The sequence below is a fragment of the Ailuropoda melanoleuca genome, chromosome 2, assembly GCF_002007445.2.
Source record: "Ailuropoda melanoleuca isolate Jingjing chromosome 2, ASM200744v2, whole genome shotgun sequence".
NCBI lineage: Eukaryota > Metazoa > Chordata > Mammalia > Carnivora > Ursidae > Ailuropoda > Ailuropoda melanoleuca.
The window spans coordinates 46,937,360-46,960,705 of NC_048219.1; the positions used below are offsets into that span (position 1 = coordinate 46,937,360).

Here is a 23,346-nt window from a genome sequence, read left to right on the forward strand (position 1 = left end):
GAAATCCTTCTAAGAAGGATGAGTATGAAAACATGACATGTTTTTTGATAGTAACCTCAAGGGCTTTTGGGGGAAAAAAAAGAATATAAGACCACAAGCGATATTCACAGAGGCAATTTGATTTCATGAAATGAGTGTGTACTTAGGGGTCAGACAGAGCTGGATGAGAATGCCAGCTCTGCCACTTACTATTTGTATGAACTTGGGAAACAACACCTCTCTAAGCCTTCATTCTTTTATCCATAAAATGGGAGCAGAAAATGCTTGACTCACAGAATCCTTATGACAGTAAACCATAAAATGCTTCACACAGTTTCTGGCACACAGAAGGCCCTAGCAAGTCTCCTTTCCATACTTCCCTTCCACTGCTTATGATAAATTATATTTTCTTGCTTGAATCAGATTTGTTCAGTAACAACTATGGTGCCTGCATTGCGGAATGTTTGGGAGATACACTAGAACTCCTCTGGTGGAATGCTCACCGTACAAGATCTGGATTCCCTAAGGTCAGGGTCCTCTTCCTGTAACTGCTCTATTCAGGTTCAAGTGTCACCTGGCTCTCTCCACATTCCCCAGGGGGAACTGGAGCTCAGAGAACCAGTGCGAGTGCGAATATTCTGGCTCCTATTTCTTGTGAGTGATAAAGTCCTTTTTCTCTGACCCAGGAGTCTTGTGTCTTCTGCTCACACCATGAAACTGAGGCTGGCAAACTTGTTTGCTTGAAAATAGGGTAAAATCTCAAAAACCTCACAGTGCTTAATGACTGTTGTTAAAAATTAGAGGCAGGGGTAATGTGATCATATGATAAATGAAATGAATAAGCCTCCCCTCCCATACACACATACATATATTCAAATCAGGGCAGTTTTTAAAAATCCTATACTTAATATAGGGAAACCTGATTTCAAGGACATAGGGTGTTTGACACAATGGATATGAGTCATTGTCTGTTGAGTCACTCTAATTGGCAATCTTGCAGCTGGAATACTCATCACCAAGAGCCAGGTCATATGTTGATGGCAATGAATTCTTCCTTAATTTAAAAAAAATGAAGAATTCAAATAAACCATTGTGAAATGTGCCTTGGCCCTCCCTGCCTCCAGTGGGTCAGTTAGGCAAATCCTCCTACCTAGTCACCTAACTGGGAGGCCGACTATGAAATAAGACTGGTCTGAAAATCCCTACCAATATTTCTTTTATAATCGAAAGTCCTTTTTTCCCTCCAATCTAGGCACTAATATATTCAAAAAAAGAATAGTAGCATTCATATCTGATGTCAGCTTTAAAGCTCCCCTTAAGGCCTCTTAGCCATCTCCTGCCATCAAATTCATTAGTTGAAAGAAAATAAAGGTAGAAGAAGGAGGAAACAGGGGTGTGGGGATAAAAGATGAAAATGGGGCTGTCTTTCATAGAGGATTTCTAAAGGTCTTTCCTAGGTAATGATGTGCCCTTACCTGCACCTTTGTCAATCTCCGGCTTCCTCGAGTGCTTCTCCTCCTCCGTGCTGCTAACACCAGACTCAGTGTCATAATGCCCGTGGCCGCCAGGTTCCACAGCCTCAGCGACAGTCTGTCCAACTGATTGGAGATCATAGGAAATATCAAAAGGCATAAAAACAGGTCATGTGAACATTGCTCAGCTATTTCACATCCTTTCAGCAAGTGGAGTTAATTTTAAATATTCACATTAAAATGTGACCTTGTTTTTAAAAAATCTATGAAGATTAAATTGCTTCCAAGCCGTGATTTCAAAAAGGAAAACACAATGGCAGATCATGAAGTAAAGAACTGCATGCAAAGAAATACTTAAAAAAGACAACAGCCAGAAGCAGGGACAGATCAGCTAAATGCACATGCAATGAAATGATGGAAAACGAGGTTTAGTCACCTTTTCCTTTCAAGAAACGCACGTTATGGCTTTTATAATGCCAGTCATCACTGCTCTTTAAAGTTGCTAAGACTACCAGAGCTAACTATACTATGAGTATTTCATCCATTAGTAGATTTTAGTGATTTGACCTCAATATTCACTCCATGTGGACAGAGCAAAAAAGCTAGTGCGTGATTCCTATATATTTGACAGTAAAAGCTGTTGTAGAAATTCCTGTTCTCTACAGCTGATAACCAGCCATGGAACTTGAGAAACACATGACCTAAGTTCAAGTCTCATACTCCATACTATCGGTGTCAACTTCAGTTAAGTTCTTCGACCTAAGCCTAAGCCTCAGTCGTCCATCTGTCCAAAAAAGATATCTACTTAGTAGTTATTGGAAGGATTAAATAAAGTATATATGTAGTGCATGTTTGTCTTTCACTTTTGGCAGGTTGCCTAAGCACTTAATAAATAATAGCTATGATGATGATGAGCATGTCTATTATAAGAATTATCACCCAGTTTGGCATGATTCTAGGCAACACTATAATATCAATTAGATTTATCTTTAATTTCTGACATGTACCTGTCTACATCCCTTACCTACCATCTGATGATCCATGTGCCTAATCCCTGATACCTATCATTACACCACCTTCTGGTTAATTCAAATTCACTCAAATAACACTAGACCCAAATCTGCCCTCCCAGATAAGAACAGATCTCCAAAACACCCTTTCCTCCCTCCCACTCTCCCTTCCTCCCTTTCTTCCTTCCCTTCTTTTTTTCTCTTTTTCCTCTCACATATTCTGATTCAATTGATCCAAAGACTGTACTTCGAGAAAAACAGAACTAGAATGTGGTCTCTTGATCACTTTAAGGTGAATTGCTAAGGGGTAATTAGTTACTTACTGATTCATCTGTGTTTGGAAGCAAATAGTGAAATGTCTGCTTTTGGGGAAAAAAATGGAATGACTTCACTTTATTAAGCTTGAGAGAACAAGCATGGAAAAGAAAAGAGGTACATCAAATAGTTCAGATGTATTCTATTTGAAACATTTTTGAACATCAATTTTCCTCATTCATCTGATAACCAAATAAAAAAGATTTTTACAATAATATAGTTTAGAGATGACATCAACTCATGACAATTAGATTATAGTTGGGTTTGTTATCAAGTAAATCTTTATTCTGGGAACTTTATAAACATTGTACATATAAATTAAATATCACCTTGCCCACTGTAATAATGTTAACAGTATATAACTAGCAAGTTTAAATAAGCAGTGTTTTAGATCCTTGTGTATAAATCTGCTTGGCTGATTGAGCAACAGAAATCCCAAAAATGGTAGGACAGGGGAATGGGAGCAAGTCTGATTTCATAGCAATGACTTGAAGTTCTGTTTCATCAGAGACTATGAGACATCTGGGTTTTTTTCCAGGTAGCCATAGACTATAAATAAATATGGTTTATCATCCAAATATCAAATCATTATGTTATACACCTAAAATAATATAATATACATCAATTATACCTCAATAAATTTTTTAAAGAAATACAGTTTACAATAATAATAATAATAAATAATAATTAAAGCAAACAATTAGCAGCTATTGAGCCAAAGACTATTCTAAGAAGCCAAATGGTACTAGCATAATTTGGAAATTACAACTCACTCAGAATGGATAGTGAAGCATGTAGTCCCTCTGTCTCAGGACTGTCCTCACCACCGGGCCACATCTGCTGGTTTGGCCCTGGAGGGTTAGGCTTTGGAAGTAGATGAGAAGGCTTTTGGAAGTGGATATAGTTAGGTGTTGCCTGCTTCCGCTTCAGCAAGAATGGGACCTGGCCTGAGCATCAAGGATTGATTAGGTGTGAGACCAGAAAAGGCCTCCCTTGATCATTTTTTTTTTTCTCTCAGATGTTCTGAAACTGAAACTTAAAAGCAAGAACTTGGCCAGGGTCTAACCTTGAGGGTTTCCACCTAGAGGAAAGGAGGACTGTGCTCGCTGAGCCCGGCACACCAGCCCTGTGATACAACACTTTGTGTCCTTAACTACTTAGCCCTTCACCCCCTGAGGCTCCTCTCCTTCCCGCTCTCTAAAGATGACCATTGAAAGCAAAGGTAACTGTCCGTTCTCACAGCCTTCAAAGCAAAACGGAAGAGGCTCCCACAGAGCTCTTAGAAAAGCGCCTTTTCCGCTCAAATGATATAGACTATTTTAAGATGTTTTTAAAATACCAAAATATTATTATCTGATAATGTTAGCTTTTTTATTATGAAAACAAACATATTTAAAAATAATATATACAGTACTTTCCTTAAATAGGGGAATAGTACATATTCTTACTTAAAGCTTTAAAAGATTATAAAGTACAAAAAAGAAAACAAAAATTTTCCTAGTTTCACCACTCAGAAGTACTAGTTAATATTTGGGTGAATCTCTATGTATCTTTTTTTATTCTCTTCTTAGTATAGGTAGCATTTTGTACCCCATTTTATTAATTTAGCAATCTATTGTGGCTATTTCCACATATCATTACATAAAAAAAGATTCTTCAGAATTACATAGAATGTTCTAAGTTTTTACTAAAATTTGGTTAACCAATTGCCTGATGTAGAATATTGAGTTATTTCCATTTGTGTGTGTGTATGTGTGATTATAAAGCTATTTTAAATACCACTTATAATCATTTTTGTATTTTTTCTGACTATTCCCTTTGGGCAAATTCCTGGAATTGGACTTGCTGGCTCAAAGAGCATATATTTAGAAGCTTTTGATAGATGTTTTTTTATATGTTCTTCAAAAAAAGGAGGTATCAACAAACAATTTCACCTAAATGATGGAAGGCCATATGTCCCTGTGCTTTCCCAACAATATCACAATTTCCACCAATTCTTTCTATATTTGATAATTTCGTAATTCAAGACTGGTGGCAAGGATATCATTTTCCAATATTAGTAGGGTAGCTTTCTAAATTCACGCCCTCTTCTCTGCTTGTTTTGAAACAAAACAAACTGAAACTGATCCCATCTCAAAACATACTAATAACCCTGAGCAATTTAGAAGACAATTTTGCCAAGAACTTTTCATCTGAACCTTAAGAATGTAAGAAGTCTATAAAGGTAAAGATCTATCCAAGTTTATCTCAAGTTCCCGGTGACCTTGAATATCACACGCGTGTGATTCAATCGTTCTTTGTGTAGCCAATCAATTACCTTCCCAGCAAGTCACCAGGACAAACTTCATGACTAAACACTGTCTATCTACGCAGGAAAGATGCTCCCACCTTACCCCCGGCGTTGAAACATGGCCCACAGCAGCCCGGGGTTAACTACCAGCTCAAGCCCGCAGCTGTTCAGAGATAACAGCTGCAGAGACGGCTAACGTCTGTCCTTCACACAGTATAGAATAGTACAGAATCATCTTTCTAAAACATTCAGATCATGGCATTTGGAGCTCAAACCTTTCCAATGGCTTCCCATCTCAGAATCAAACCCTCCCTATGGCATACAAGTTTCTCCCTCTGCCTCATCTTCCACCACTTTCTGGTTCATCTGTTAGTTTGCATCTGTCACACCAGCCCCCCTTCCGGATCCTTCACTCAGCAATGGTGCTCCCGGTCTAGATCCTTGCATTTTCTTCCCTCCGCTTCCTGCAAGCTTTCTCCAGCAGAGAGGCTCTGCCCTGTACTTCATTCAGCTCTCTGCTCAAATGTCCCTTCCTCAGGGAGGCCATCCCTAAGATACCACCCCTTCCTCAAACCATTACTCCGTCCTCTTACCCTGATTTGTTTTTCTTCTACACTTAGTCCAGAATACCCCATTACTTGTTTATTTTTCACATGTCAGGCGTCTCTCTCACTAGAACATAAACTCCAATATGGACAGGGACTTCATTATGTTCACACTAAGAACAGTGGCATAAAGCAGATAACCAAAAAACTATTTATTGGCAGAGGCAATCTACTGGAACAAATAACTACGTGCTTTCACAATTCACCCAGAAATTGCATTTAGACCACAACTCACAGCACATGATCGTCTCGTTCTTTCATCAGGACCATCTAACTTGCCTGCATGGCGATTAGACTGCATAGGACTTTAGCCGTTACATTACCCAGGTTTAAATTACCTGGCCAAGCACTATGACATCTTCTCATTCACATATAGAAGTATAAAGTGCCTGCTTCCATATGCATTTTACTATATACTTAATATTACCGCATTCTATTCTTAGTATTTTATTTATATTTGTAATGTATAAATTATATTAACTTCACAAATTAATCTACCTAAATTGTCCCACTATTAGAACATAAAGCAAAGATCGTGTCACAGTGCATTGAGACAGCTTAAACTGAAGATAACAGAGAAAAATAAACACATTAAAATAACACTATGCCCTATGATACTGCATTACCTCCCAAGGACACTGTCCCATTGTAGCCAGCAATAATAATCTTTTACTTTATCCACTTCACTGCATATAACACATCTTTTATATCAATTCACCTGATTTGTTGGTGAACTAGACAAAGCCCAATTAAGTGAGACAAATAAAATAGAAGGAAAAATATCACTTTATGTTATCAATCTGAAAAGTACAAAGGTATTGAACAGAGAACTTTACTACTGTATCCACTGCTATGATCTTAAGTGAAAACGATTCAAATTAAGTTGTATTCGTTTGGACACTATAAAACATCCCTAACTGAGTGTAATTTTATAGCCCACAGACCTGTTCCTGACATAATCACAGAGCATAATTCAGCACCATACAAATCTGAGAGAGAATCTTTTACACATTATCTCAGCCCCCATTTTGACCTGAGGTTCTAATCAGAGATCTAAATAAAGTAATATGCATTTCACTCTTTACCATGCCTTCTGATCGAATGCGGCGTGGTCACTTACATGACCTTCTCTTCAAGCATTAACTTTGGTTCCAACCTTCCCTCCCTGAGCCATCTAACGGAAGACTCCATTAAGAAAGAAGAGCTAGCCATGACCTCTTTGCCTGGCATCAGGCAGGTCTAGACCTGGTTTATTTTATCTGAAATTTTCTTAGAAATATTTATTCATATAAGGGACTTTGAGACTATTTATGACCCCTCTTCATCCGTTAAAATAAATATTTACAAACTCATTGTATCATTTCCTTGAATACACTTAAAAACATCGACACTCAAGAATTATAATCTATGCATCCTTGGGTTTTGATAGCATTAATCCTTCTACATCATTCTGGACATTTTACATGTTTTTAAATCTATTAATGTTTTATTTTCCACTGTACTTTATTCCCTCTGCCTCTGCCCCTCCATAACCCAGAAATTTTATTCTTTTGTGGAAGATGGGTCATAGAACAAATCTATCAGTTCTTGCACAGAAGGCAACATATTTTTAAGAAAATTTGCAAAGTTATAAAATACTACAGTAATACAGTAGATACCATGTACAGTGAATAAGAATAAAGTACAGTTATGTGTGCTAATATGAAAAGGTATGAAGATACAGTACTAAGTTAAAAAAAGGCAAGTGGTAAAACAAAATGTATCATGTTTCCATCTGTCTATAAAAATAATATATGTATATCTATAATATATGAATACATTTATATATGTGTATAGAGAGAAAATTTTCTAGAATCAGGCCTAAAATGTATTCTCCATGCTTATGACTCTGTTGCATGGGAAAGAGTAGAGGTGGGGTAAGGGAAACTAGCTTTCTTTTCATTCTCTCTGTTCTATATTGTTTAAACTTTTCAACCAATCCTTTGTAAGAAAAAAATTTTATCAAAAGTCTTAATATGTGATTCAGAAATTACACTCTTAGGAACCTAGCCTAAGAAAATAATTACAGATTTTAAATTACCTTAAGTAATAAGATATTAGAGTACTATTCATAATAGTGAAAACAGGGAAAAATATAAATGTCAATAATAGGGAAATGGTTACATTATTAAAAAAACACAGAAAGGGATAACACAGACATTGAACATATTTATAAAATTACATAATAATATAAAAATGCTTATGGTATAAGAATAAAAAGCAGGACACAACATTTTATAAAAAATATGACAACGTAACTTTGTAAACCCTAAGTTTAGAAATAAAAAAAACCTGACCAAACATTGAAGGTTATTTTTGTATGTGCGCTAAGTTTGTGGGTAATTTTTTTTAAATCTACTTTTCTCTATATTCTGACTGTTATTTCATGTTATGTCATAAGCTGTTAATGAAAAATAAACACTGACAAAGAGACCTGCTACATTTATTAAAGCTTAAGAAAGATTAAAAAGTCACAAACCTTGCCATCTAGTGTTGAACCTGCCTTCATAAAAAGATAACGAAATGCTTTAGAATTATAGACATTATCAAGTCAAGAACATAGACTTCCCATAATATGTAAGAAAAATGATAAACCTACACACTTTTCATTTCACATCCAGAAAACAACCACCTCACTGTCCTCCAAGTGGCATGATCCTAGTCCCATGTTTTTGCTATTCCATCCGTCACCTCAATACAGCCTCCACTACGTGAGTCTCACTTAACAAAAAGATGTCTTTGTATACAAGTCCAGGGAAACAATCTAGTTTCCTGAAGAGGAAGTGAAAGAAATAACAATGTCACCGTTCCTACTGACCTTGAACATCTCTACCTTTCTTGGGCAGCAGCTTGCCAAATTGTACAAATTTCCCAGATTGCACATTATATGTTCCAGAACTGAACAATGAAATCCACGATCGAAGACTTGAACTATTTTATAAAAGGGTTTCAAATATATTTTAATAAGAATCTTAACTCATATATGGAAAAACCCCTTTGACAATCTCAGAGGTCTTTAATCCCAGGGCAGAAGTTGGCAAGCTTTTTCTATTAAGGGCCAGACAGGGAATTCTTCGGGCTCCGTGAGCTATGAGGAGGTCTCTGCTGCAATTACTTAGCTCTGCCCTTGCGAAGCAAAAGCAGCCGTTAATAATATGTAAGCAAACGCACATGGCTCTATTCCAGTAAAACTTTATTTTCTGACACTGAAATTTGAATTGAATTTTTCACGTTACCACGTATTATTCTTTTGATTTTTTCAAAAACCACTGAAAAATTTTAAAAACAAACAAAAAATTCTGATAACATTCTTAGCTCACAGGCAATGCAAAAGAAGAAAAAAAGGTGGTAGGCCAGATGGGGCCTGTGGGTCGAAGTTTGTCAAACTGTGCATTCCAGAGTTATTTGAATTTGCTACATCCCGCTATCTAGAATGCTTTTATCCTCCTCCATTTGATCTTAAAAATCATATCTGACCTTTGAAGCCTTCCTCAAAAAGATCCTTCACAAAAACATTCAAGGTGTACTTAACCAAATGGGACTTCCCCCTTCTTTGGAAACGCGTCGCATTTGTACCTTCTCTGGTTTTATGAATGACTACTGACCTTTGTCCAATTATTGGTGTGCCAAGCCTTCCTCTTATCATGTGATGGGAGACACCCTCTCTTACACATTTCTTATTGACCATGGTGCCCTGCACATAGCAGAAGGTGAATAATAATGATTGAATTGAAAGATAACTACTCAACATCCTCAATTCCTAGATGTAGGCCCCAGTGGTTTCATAACAGCTTTTAAGGTCCTAAAAAAAAAATGTTAGAGACATTAAAAGTATGCATAAGCTTTAAAACAGATGATTTTAGTAATATTAAAATGTGAAAACAGATTTTATCTTGGACTCAAGAAGAATGCCTACCATGCTGGGACAGGAGACAGATGAGAGAGAACAGGGGAGAGAGAGGAGAGACAGGGCACAGGACGCTACGTGAGAGCCAAACACCTGGCAGGCACGTTCCAGCTGGCCACAGGACACAACTTGGTCCCTTAACTGTCCCCCTAAAGTTGAGAAAGGTAGCAGACCTTCCACATGTCTGAGGTCATGGGGCCTGATTATTGTAGGACACTCTTTGCTGTTCCCACGTCAAATGGGACCATCCTGCATACTCACCCAGAGACCACTGAGTCAGGAAGTCACTCAGAGTTTTCTACAAAACTGTCATATTTTTATCTAAATTTAAATTTCTAATTGCACAGATACAATAGAACAATCTTAAAAGCCGGAGTCACTCTGTTTGAATTCAAATCCTAGGAATGCTTCTTAGGAGCTATATAATCTTGACGGCTTACTTAACCTCTCTGAGCCACTATTTCGTCCCCTGTGAAAAAAAGACATGATGATAAAAGAACCTAACTCAGGGGATACTGGGCTGTTGTAAGGAGTAGATGAGTTAATATATGTAAGTGTTTTGGACTGGCACATAGTAAGCACCTACCAATGTTAGTAGCTGTGTGTGTGTATGTATATATAAGTGCATACGTAGTTACGAACAAATAGTATTTCTAGTATTAAATCACCTCTAAAAAGCCACACATACCCTTGCCTTCAGACACATGTTGTGTTTTATTTGATTCTTGAGATAGAATTACCACAAGAAGGAATTTACAGAAAATAGGAAACAAGCTATATAAGATTTATCAAGTAACTTTTAAAATGCATAGAAGGAAAAGAGCAAGCTGAAAATACATGTATGATTATGTGACGAAGAGAGAAATAATTTGAAAAAAGTTGAATGCCTCTGGCATTATCACAGTAGTATTTCCCAAGCTTTGGCAGAAATGCAAAGACCAAAATCAGCTTCCATGCATGGGAACAATGGCAGGTCAACTCAATGGCCATACTTACCATCTTGTTCCACCCTATGGGGACCTGCCTTTTTGTCCTTCACCTTAGCAGTGTTTCCTTCCCAAAGCTTACTCTTATCCTTTTCTTTTTCTTCCATGGAAACATGTTCCCTGGACTTCTCAGATAAGCCCTCTGCAATCACCCGGGTTCCGTTCTCCATTTCTTCTTCAAGAACACTCTCCAAGCATTCCTCTATGGGCAGAGGCTTGGTGTCTACATCTGCTGTTATTATTTCTTGGTCTTCAATTTCAACTTCTAAGTAATCCTCAGTTGGAAGGTGGGATATTCCTGGCTCATCATTTTCACTCAACTCCTGAGAAGATGAACTTCTGGCACTTCTGTTGGGACTGTTTCCAGCGTGGGCCTCCCTATCTTCCACGGCAGATTCATCATCACTGCAAATAGAACACGGCTGACTTCTGGATGAGGATGAGGAAATAGTTTTTATATCTAAAAAATAAAAATGATGACATCACTGTTTTTCCAAAAAGCAATTGGTTTTAATTGTGGGAATTGGGTTAGTAATAATCATACTAAAAATTTTTAATATAGGTTGATAGATTTAGTACCCTTTTTACATATATTGCACATAATTGTCAAGATAAAGAAAAACCTACATAATCTGTGAGTCTCTGGAAGTTTTCTTTAAAAAAAATTTATTTATTTATTTGAGAGAGAGAGAGAGATAGTGAGCTAGCAGGAGCTGGGGGGAGGAACAGAGGGAGAGAGAGAAGCAGCCTCCCCGCTGAGCAGGGAGCCGGACTACACAGAGCGCCATCCCAGGACCCTGGGATCATGACCTGAGCCCAAGGCAGACGCTTAACCAGCTGAGCCATCCAGGTGCCCCTGTAGAAGTTTTCAGTAGGAAATCTCATTGAACTGAAAACCAACTATATTTATTTCTTTATTTTTGAAAGCCACTGTACTGGAAAGCCTTTCTATCTATTTTATTGTAGAAGAAACCGAATAATCTTACTTGTTCAGTGAGAGTACTTATTCATCAGCATCCTGAGTAGCCACAGCACTCTCCGTGCATAAAATTTCAAGTTTTATCTACTCTAACACCAACCATACCCAGCTAGCAAGGTGTACTAGAAAGATCGATGCATTTGCATAACACCAAGACCCTTTAAAGATATTTTGAGGTGATGCTTGTGTGTGTGTGCTTGTGTGTGGGAGGACATGTTGTCTTATTTCAGGTTCTCCCCAAGCAGACGCTGAGGTCAGGAGTCACGTGCAAGTGATGTACTAAGGATATGCTCCAGGAGAAGCCCCTACAGGTGTGGGGGAAGCAGGGCAGGGCAGGGAAGAAGTCAATCAAGGGAGCTATTTCAAGCAACAGCTGCACCTCAGCCTGATCCTACAGGGACCTCTGAGGTCTAAATTATATTAGAATTTTTCCTCCCTTGAGGAAGGAGTCAGGCTTTCATACTCTGCTCCAGTCAGACGTGGCTGCCCGGCCCCCCCAGGGGGAGGTAAGCTCCTTGGCTCTTTCAGGCTCTTTGTGCAGGCGGGCGGATGAAGCAGCTCCGAGCCCAGGGCTGTCCTCTGAAGAAGGCAGAGGGTGCCAGAGCTGGGAGATGGGCACATGGAGTCAGTAAGAGGGCTTCTAGGAGACGGAGGCCGTGTGCGGATGGGACGGTGCGGATACGCAGACTAGATTTACCAAAGCCAGAAATGGTTCCGTACTTACTACCCAAAAGCACTTTCAAAAATCTCCAAGAAAGCCACCTACACACTGAATCTCTGGAAGGAAGACGCACAGCCTGAAAGTCGTGCCGTATGCTGGAGGCCAGAGAGTTACAAACGTGCTTTTGAGTTTTTCACCCACAGATCTGTGTTTACAATAGTTTTTTATAGAATATATTTTCAAATGAAATATCCTACACTTAAATGCTGCCTAGCTTTCTTGTGTTCTTTTCTCTGTGTGCTCCTTACTCTTTTCTCTGTTTTTGCCATTTCTGCTTGGCAGCTAGATGGCTGTAGCAGCTGACACAGACTTTAAGGGAAGAAATACCTGTCTTTCCTCTTACCCTTTTCCTTCACACCCTCCAGCCCAAATGACTCTCCATGACAGGGCTGAGAATTTTAAGTATAGTCACAGAGACTTATCAGAGTTTCCACAAAGATTTCAGAGATGCTACCCAGCAGTAAAAAAACAAACTCTAAAAAGCCTGCAAGCAACAGAACCCCTTAAGTACAATTCCATTTGTTCTTATCTCCCAACTACCTTGACGGGCGTCAGATGACCACTGTCTCTCAAAGGAACACGTACTTTAACCACTCGTTATCTCCATTTCACAAAATCTGTCTCTCAGTAGGGAACACAGCAGATCAAGGACAGTTGTTCTCGATCTTATTTGTACAACTTCAGAAACTTTAGGGACTATGATCTCACCCTCTCTTAAGCATCTCATAATTTTTTTAAAGAAAAACAACTCCTATTTGCTAGTTGTTCAATCAATGGCTCACATTAATTGTACAATTAGCTAGAATGCAGTATTATTCTTCTTCTGCACTCCCAGAAATATTCTTATCTTCCATCTTTAATATTGATAAAGAGACTCTCACTTTTGGCCCTGAGAGTTGTTCACACAATAAGAAAAACGAGTGTTCCTCCACCTTTCTTTTGCAGCTTCTATTAATTGTGTTATTTTATCTCAAAAGGCTGAAACACACTCTGGTTCATTTTGAGTCAGTTCCTTAGAGAAGAAAGATCAGAAGAATGAATGGCCTTCAAGAGGCAAGGGTACCTGACCTCCCATATAAACTCATTTCAGTTTTCCAATTTCTCTCTAACCTTGCTGTGCAATTTAGTTTCCTTCTCATTTCTTTCTCTCATTTTCATGCAGACACCGGAGCAAGACTTTGCCTACAAGTAAAAGCTCAGAATGTTTCAGGGCCATGGAATGGGATTTTCAACACTAATTTTATTTATTGTCTTAGAAATGAAGCAAGTTTTTATATAGAAATTTTTGTCTAAAAGAACTTTTTACATTAAAGAACTTTGAGGGCACACACGTAATTTTTCTGTCACTAAGAAGGAAAAAATTATCTTGAAGGCGTGTTAGTAAGCAACTCTGCTCCCACCCAATTCTATTTGCCTCTCCGCGGCTCCCTGCAGGTATCGAAGCTAAAAGCACCTGCTCTTGGTCTTTGTGGTAAAGAAATGATGTGCGCTCTTTGGTGCGGCGCCATGATTCCATGCCCTACGTGATCTCTGTCCGCCCTGCACACTCGATCAGTCTCCAAACCCTTCACTGTCTTCTCTCTTCATGTCGCTGATAACTATTCCTTCTTTTGCATCACTACTATTTCACAAACATGAGACTGAGAGAAAATAATATGTTCTTCTGTAAAATAAAACTAGGTGTTTCAATCAGGACTCAGCTGCGGACTGGCTCTGACTTTGGCTATTCCACTGAACCTCTCTAAGCCTCTGTTTTCTTGACTCTAAAATGGGGCTAATTCCCTCTGTAAGTCATTGTAGAAATTACATGACACAAAATCAAATAATGATTTCTTTATGAATTCCAGTCTTTCCCCCTCTATGAAATCATACCTGTTGAGTATAGTCTAATACATTTCTTTCTTTGCGATTTCACCCTGTGCATTATATGAAGAATAGTAATTGCAGTGACTGCTGAGGAAAAATAAATAAATTAAAACTTGATTATGATTATGTATGCACCTACTGTGTACCAAACCAGGAAGTAAGCACTTTACAAATATCTCATTTAATCCCATGGAACAGCTATCTTCTTTTTCTAGATCTAGAAAGTAAGGGGGGTACCTGGGCGGCTCAGTCGGTTAAGCATCCATCATCTCAGGGTGGTGAGATCGAGCCCTGCATCAGGCTTCTCGCTCATCGCAGAGTCCACCTGAGATTTTCTGCCTCTTTCTCTCTCCATCTACCCCTCCCCCCGCTCACACTCACTCACTCTCTCTCTCTAAAATAAATTAATTAATTTAATTAAATTTAAAGGCCCAGAGGAGTTAAATAATACCTAATGCCCATTAGCTATAAAGTAGCAAGTTTTGCAAAACTTTTTTTTTTTTTTTTTTTTGTAATGACTCACTGTGGTAAAACCAAGACCACTCTACTTGCCAAAAGGCCTTCAAACAGACAGCCCCCACTGTCACGGACCTACTCTTGCTTCTCTTAACTAACTTTGCACTGTTCCCACCCCAGTACGACAAATGGAAAATAGTTCTCTCCAAGACATCAGAACTCATGGAATTCAGCCTGTCCTCCCTTTTATATCCCTAGTGGTCATTCTCACCACTCACACATCTCAACCACTCACACATCCACAGTCAACACCGGTTCAGCAAACTCAGGATGAACTCTGCTCTCCCCTCTCATTACTGAGGTTCTGAGGCTGTTCTTTACCTTTCTACCCACTTCCAAAGATTCATTCATTAAATGCATATTGAGCATCTCCTATGTGTCAGGCAATGTGCTTTGTTTTAAGGACACAGTAGAGAAAAAGGCAGGCCAGGACCCTGCTTCCACAGAGATTACACACTCTAGACAGGCACGGCCTCCTTTTCCACGAGCATGACAAAGCAGCTGTGCGTGTTCACTCAGGTGTTTGCTCATTCTCCTTACGGTGACCGCGACCATGGACAGCTCTCTCAGGAATGGCTGTTACATTCTCACTGCAACCACGTTGTCTGTTTTGAACCAATTGTAAGTCCTGACCTTAGTTTTGAATCATTTCCTCACCCGTTGCCACAGAGCATGGTTTTATTATAGTTTAAACTCACCATTTTCTCCATTAGCATCCTGATTTTAACTACTTTGTTTTGGGTTCACTAGCTCGATGCCCCATGAATACTTTAAGTGCACAAATGCAGTACAAATATGTAAATTCAGTTAAAAACAACTAGTTTTCACCCCAATAACATACCATACATCCCAACCCCATGGATCCAATACTCTTCCAAACTCTAATATAAATTGCTTCTCTCTCCCATTCTTTAGTCCGGGGGTTCACAGCAAAATCTGCATGGATGCTGCTCCTATTGTCTTCAAATTGGCCATGATACATGAGTTCATACGTCCTGCTGTTACTCATATTAATAGTTCTATCTTGATTATACACATGAACTCATAAAAATCTGTTTATACTTTGTATTAGATACTGTGGTTTAGTCAATATTTTCATATACAATAATGCCTAATTAGACAAGTGCTGTGTACTCAAAAATATTGTAGAATGAATGTATGCTTAATGAGAATAAAAGTGGAAATCATTAAATTCCAGCTATAAACAGTAACTAGTTATTTGTCTTAAAGGAGAGCATATGTCCTCACACTGATAATTCATGACTCAATTCATCAATGAGACAAATACACACATTACTTTGTAAGAACAAATATCTACAGGTAAATGCAGTTCTAGCAGGAGGAGACAAAAAAAATGGAAAAAGCTTAAAAGTTCTTCCATATCTACCTTTAATTGCACTTTTTTAAACATTAAAATGAATACTTAAAAAACTGAGAATATAATCAAATCCTGTGTCACACTATGCTGCCTAAGTCCTTTTACATTTATCCACTAAGATTAAGATTTTATTGGGTCTCTCAATAACACCTTTGCTGTGTACAAGACAGATTCAAAACTGCAGAGAAATACCTCATAGGAAAGTGTTTTATGTGGACTAAAAGATGACTCTGCATTTAAAGCCATGAAAGCCTGAGAGTCATGACTTCCTACTTCAATAATCAAAATGTGAATATGGATTAAGGAATTCTTACCATTCAGAAAAATTAAAGTTTGACTAATCGTGCAAAAAAAAAAAATCACATGTATAGATGCTGACCAGAAGGCCCATCTACAGTCTTCCCCTAGTCCTTCTCTTCAAGGAGCAGTCAAGTTACACTGAGGTCCACAGAATGTGGTTTCATAGCACCTATAATTTCAACATGGAAGGAGCAGCCTCCCCTCATGTGCTTTTCTTCAATAGCCAGGCCAGGAAATGAAAAGTGAGATTCTTGAAGTCAATAAGTCAAGTAAATAGAATATTTTTTGTGACTCTGGAATTTTGAAAGTCTATAAGGCCTGTTTCTTCAACAGACTGGAAAATACAACAAGTGAAGTACTATCTTTCTTACTTGAAAAAGCATTTGCTTTAATTCTTATATTCTATTTTTTGCAATTCTGGGAAGAGATTCTCTCTCTCTCTCTCTCTCTGAAATCTTTGTCATAAGAAGCTATTGATGCTTTACCTCTTACTCATAAGCATTATCATCCAAACTGTCCATAAAAGTATAAAAGTATATTCTCAGCGACATGACACTTTTCCCCTCAACCTTATAACATTCATCTATGACAATATATTTTCAACTAGTGAATTAACGCCCGGGGTTGCCAACACAAATGCAGAGAAAAGGAAGCTGTCATTCTTTTTAAACGATGGAAAGTCTCACACGTCATCCCTAAACCAGGGTGCTCTCTTCGTGGCGCTTGGTCCCTAGCAACTCATCACTCACAGGCTGCTCAGCACAGAGCATTCGTCAAGGCGAGCCACGCAATTGTTAGCTGGCAGTTTAAATGGGGCCGACTTGTCACCAGAGTGACAGCCTGGGCAATTGTTTGCCCTCTGGGAACAGGTGCAGGCAGGTTCAAATGAAACACATCCAAATACTAACAGCAAGATTCTTAATCTTGTCAATAAAAAGGATGGACCAGTGTCTCAGAGTCAGTGGTCACAATATGCCTCTTACACTTTTGAAGATGAAATACTGTCTGGCTTTTTAATAGAGTGTTCCAAGGAACCCATTGTGTCATTATCATTTTTAATACATGCTACTTTGTTTGCTGGATGAAATCTCTAATTCAGATACACCGCATGCTAAAAGGAATGTTTCTGAATAACACAAGGCCAGGTTATCAAAATCAAGGGATGGGAAATAAAAGAGCTGGGAGGTAGAGGAAAGAAACAGTAATAAGCAATGAGATTTTAAATCAAAATAATGCCAAAGTTTTAATACCAAAAATGCAAAAGAGCTCTTTAAAACGATAGCTTAATAATATCATTAATGAAACAACAAAATAAAATAGTTGGCAAATTTAATTGCTGGCTCTTAAACTTCCTATTAGTGGGCTAGATTTATATGTTCTGGTAGCTTTCACTACGTATCTCTTAAAAAATATTATATATTCTATACCCAATAATGCAGCTAGCTCTATACAATCTTTTCCAATAAAATTCTTGGTGTTAAAGCGATCAAGTAATTCCATCACATTTACAAAGTATCTTTTAGGAAATCACCTCTGAGAAGAATAACAAGGACAACATACAGTCCTAGCTTTCATAGTGTAACAATTTTGTGTTATTAACTTGTGTAATTAATTTGAGGCGTAAACTTTAACATAGGAAACAATAAGAGATAATGAATAAGAGAACAATGAATTACTGAACCATAGAGCTTTATAAAATAAAGAGTTCAGTGAAAGCTGACAGGGTAGGAGAGCGTGATGGAAGAGCAGGGGCTGAACTGAGCTAATTGCCTGGGCGCGGACAGGGAAGTCCATACAGGAAGGAGAAAGGTCCATTCGAGTAAAAGTAGAAAATGTCTGTTTTTATCTCCTCTGTTCAAAAACAAAACAAAAAACAGAGACTAGAGAATAAGATGAAGAGCTCAAGATAAGTGACTCTAAAATGCATAGTCTTGAGGGAGTAGAATCCTTTTCTTGGGGGGATTTGCTTTACTTTTAGATAAACAGATATTTTCTCATTTGAAACAATGTTATATTGTTTCTCCAAAATCCAAGCTCTGAAGTTGGGTATGGTTTACATCTTGGTTCCACCACTTTCTGGCTATGTGAGTTACTTAAGCGCACCATATCCAAGTTTAGTTATTTGTAAAATGAAGATAAAAAGAAAAAGTACCTGCTTTTTAAGATTGGTTGAAGTAAATCAGATAATTCATATAAAATATTTAGGACAGTGTTTAGCACAGGGTCTTAATAAACAATACCTTTTGGATGCCTTTCCAAACATAGGATTCCAATTATTAATTTGCAAGCAGTATTCATTTTTAATGCTAACTTATCTTTGTCATTCAATAATTATAGGTCTAAATGATGAAAGCTTTCCCTCCAAGGAAGATCCAAGTACTGCCTATATCCCTCTCTGTTTGAACATAAAAATTTATTGTCTCTAGAAAAAAAATCCATCTGATCCCAAGAAAACAAGATGATTATGCAGCACAAAAATAATCCCAGATGACCAACTATTGAACTGAATCTTCATGAAATCAACTTGTTAATTCCCCACCGTTACTGAAGAAATGGAAAATGGAGTCACTTGTGTTTTGAACCAGTTATATTTACATGCAAACACATTTTCAGTTCTGTTCCAGGTTCAAGTCACTTGTATAATTTCTTAAAATTTGATTCATGTGACATCACTTTCCCATAGAATTCTTTAACTTTCTCTATGTCATGTAGGAATATAAACTTAAATCCAATATTCACACTCAAATTGAGAAAAAAAAGCTTATATATTAGGCATGTCTGGAAATAAAATGTAAGTATTAAGAGAAATTATAGAAAAGGCCTAAGACTTTATAAAAAAATATTTCAATGCCTGACCATTAATCTTTAGTGGATCTTTCAACTACAATAAAAGTGATAACAAATCTTTCCAAGTTTACTAATAGCGAACATCATTCTAAATTTTCACATCGTGCTTCATTCTTTGCTTTGACTGTCAGGAAACTCAGGGTTAAATTTTTAGTTCAAGCTTAGTGATGGTCCCATCTACAGTTCCTAGTAAAATTATCTTCTCTTTTACTCTGAATAATTTCTGTATTTTCTTGCCTTGTGTATGTGCACATGAAATTTTGGAATAGGTTTGCTTCAATTCTTTCTTGAAGAGAGTGGAACTAAAATATTTGCTTTTATAATTACTTGGTTACTGAATTTACTCTCATTTTATATTATCCCAATATACTCCTTGAATTCAAAATTTTGAATTGTATACAGAAAAAAAATGTTGAGAAGTGGAAAAAATGGGGGAAATGGACAGCAATTCAAAAAGTCATCAAATGTAACCTTATTCTCTAGCCCAAAGCAAACTGCAAAGACATACATGTACTTAAAAATGACAGAGTTACTGTTATAACTAATAAATGCCTTCAGTGTACCAGGAAAGATGTCTGATTAACTAAGAATCACATATCCTTGGCCAAACCCTTTTATGGGACAAAGCAGGAAATTAGTTCCTTCTTTGATTGAACATTATTTCAGGGAACTAAGGTCTTTAAAAAAGTCTTAAAATGTTTGAGATATGCCTCAGATGATAAGGGTATCTTCCTCTGCCTGAAAACCTTTCTATATTGTCCCCCTGAACATTCAGAGTCATTTTCGGCTTGAACACTGTGAGGAAGCCTCCTTTGCCAAGAGCGATAATCCTTCCATGAAACTAAGATGCCAGCATCCTGTGTGCAAGGTAAGTGAAGACAAAAACATGAACCTCGGGCAGGAATCTTCAACTTTCCCTTTAACTGAATGGGAGCTACTTTTCATTGTTCCAAGGCTACAAAATGGTGTGCGTGCATGCGCATACACGTGGGGTGTGTGTGTGTAAGAGGAAATACTTAGGGATTAAAAAAAAAAGTAACTTTCTAAGTAAACAGAGGACGTGTCACCACAAGCGTTATTTTCTGACCCCTGTTGAAAAATCCCAGCAAACTAAGGAAAGAAGGGATTAAGGAGTGACCCCATAAATTAGGTACCTATGGAAGCCCGATTGATCAACGCCCGCTGGTTAGGGAACCAGGCCTAAAAGAAGATCATCCCATTAAATATAAAGAAAAGAACACTAGTGAGCACCCTTGCTGAACAGCACACGTCACATGATCTGGGAACAACTTGCCTTGTTTACCCTCCTCCAGTTCACTGTCAGAGCATCCGTCACCTTCATCTTTCACATTGTCATCAGCATCCACTGCCTCCCGAGACAAGGTTTCACTCTCCTTCTCAGGGGCTAAATGATCTTTTTCATCATCTGAGGGTGACTCTGACGTCCCATTCATTTGATCATCGGCCTGTCCTTCTTCGTTAGCTTTCTCACCTTGTTTCTCCTCATCTGCTTCAAAATCTTCTTCATATTCTGAGGAAAAAAACCCACCACTGTAAGAAGGAAAACAGAATCTCTGATACTTAACCTGTTTTACTTTAATGAGAATTTTGACTCCACTAGCCTCTCTTCTCTGGGCCTCTCTTCACTTCTTTCTCCCACAATTATTGAACATGGAAAACCAACAGCAAATGATCAAAGACAGCAATCAGTTACATACACAAGAGCACAAAAGAAATAAAGCTCCAAATGACGAGCCTGAAACCTAATGAAAGTTCATTTACAAATGGACATCATCATCTACAATAACCAAAATGGACAAGAGAAGAACTTGATAGAAAACAATAAATCAGAAATAAATTAAAAATGAAGAGAACAGGATTATAATAATGAAAGTTAATTTGGAGACCCACTGAGGTCATATTTCATATGAAGAATGTTCAAAATATTTGGATATCAAGTTAATGAATAGTGAAGTGGAAAAATTCAATTAATCAAGTCCAAAGGCCCTGAGAAGTAATACTGTGAATAGCACATTCTTTGAGAACCAAATGGACATCAAGAGAAGGCATTATGAGAGATTCTATACCTAGACCAGAACCCAAATCATATGCATTATTCATCCCTACAGTCAATGAAATAATTACATTCCAAGGATAAAAAATTCTTATAAAATAGAACATTCCTGTCACTGCCACTAATTTGCTTCATTCCCTACAGAGGTGCAACAAATCTGTAGCAGAAAAAGGAAACTGTCACATCAGATAAACTCCAGCTGTCCCTTGTGGTTATAATTTTTCACTTTTCATATTTAATTGTTCCCCTTTTTCCTCCACCAAAAACTAAAAATCTTGAAATGACAACATGCCAAGGATGGAGAGCAAAAGGATTTCATGCAGAACCAATTAAGCAAATAAACAATTATCTTTAAAATAAAAATTACAGGGGAAATAAAGCTTTCCCTATTTTGTGTGTTTTAGTTATTAGCTATTCTGGCTTCCTTGCCAGTGGTGGGGGCCTCTCAGGTAATTACTTGAGAGCTATCTACCCTGCCCCAATGAAAGAAACTTAATTTAGAAATTTATGCTATGTGCGTATGAAGAAAGCTCTGTTAATGCAGAGATTGTATGAGGGAGATGTAAGGGGGAAAGTGAAATTAGAAACTGTAACGAAGAAAGGCAAACAAAGAGAATTCATCACAAGAATGTTTTCATGAAAGAGATTTAATATGGGGAACATGAAATGCGAATTATTATCTGCAAAAGAAAATTATAAATAAGCAAGAAGATGAAAAAATTTGGTTAATACTGTATGAAAAAAACAGGAAATACTAATAAAAACAAATACTTTTATTCAAGTATTTCAGGTCAAATAATAGGATAGTCCCTCACTTGGCCCAGTCAGCTGTCAATCAGTAAGCCTTTTTGGAGAATCTTTAATGTGGAAGAAGATAAAATTGCAAGATAAGAGACACTACAATAACACAACCCCTGCCATCAAGGAATCTCCAATTTTTGTTGAGGAAATAAGATACAAGTACACAAAGGATACAGTACTCACAGTAGTTTTTACACATGGTCCTCAGTAATGCTAGTTTCACCACTACTGGGCTTGACTGCTACGGATTTTCATATAGGACTTATGTGAAACAGTGTCAAAGGAGTGGAATGGAATTTTAGAAAAGGGCAGAAAATCATTTGGAGATCATGGAAGACTCCATAAAAGGGGGACTTAAGGTTAGCCACAGAACACACATGTGCATGCTCACACACACGCACCACAGAGAAACACACGCTTCTATCACTTTGCAGATATTTGCTGCTGGTCACAGGATAAGCAGGGGGCCAAGCAGAACAGGAATGAACTGCTATAATTCCATCCATAGTGTCCCAGAGTGGTGACATAGGAGGGTTTTAGAGGCAGGCCGTCACGTGCCCAAGTCCAAGAGAAAACACTTGCTAACTATGTGACCTTACACAATTTGCTCAATGTCTTCAAGGTTCAGTTTCTTCATCCGTGACATGGTAGAGCCTGCCTCACAAAGCAGTGGTGACTGTTCAAGCACTAATCCTTCGAACAGGGACGCCTGGGTGGCTCCGTTGGTGAAGCCTCTACCTTTGGCTCAGGTCATGACCTCGGGGTCCTGGGATTGAGCCCCACGTAGGGCTCCCTGCTCAGCAGGGAGTCTGCTTCTCCCTCTCCCCCTGCTTGTGCTCTCTCTCTCTCAAATAAATAAATACAAAATTTAAAAGATATATAATCATCATCCCTGGAACATGCTTGGTACAGTGTCACGGGCAGTGCGTGTCTAATAATTATTAGGGATTAGTAGTAATATGGGGGTGGAAGGAGTTGGTCATAGACCAGGAAAAATACACTCTCATGGAGGCACCTGATTAAAATTGGAGAAGTACAAGTGTCCACAATTAGGACACAATTGCAGTTACATTATTGAAGCAGAGCATAAAATTGAAGGAATACGTAGTGAACCATAAGAATAGTCCCTACCTCCTATTTTGGAGGCGCTTCTGTGTTTTCTCTCAAAGTACAAGATCCAAAGCTGCCCTGGCTTTGCTCTACCCACTACTGTCATTACACCGAAATATCATCCCTCCGTTAACCATGAGCACTGAATTCA

The 23,346-nt window shown here is 38.0% G+C and overlaps 1 protein-coding gene across 1 annotated transcript in view; it reads right to left on the reverse strand.

Annotated features, from left to right (window-relative positions):
- ERICH3 (glutamate rich 3) overlaps positions 1-23,346 on the reverse strand; it is a 103,518-nt gene that overhangs the window by 7,768 nt on the left and 72,404 nt on the right. The window contains 3 exon segments of the mRNA XM_019797165.2: positions 1,455-1,577; positions 10,614-11,063; positions 20,505-20,741. Coding sequence (XP_019652724.2) covers positions 1,455-1,577; positions 10,614-11,063; positions 20,505-20,741 — 810 coding nt within the window.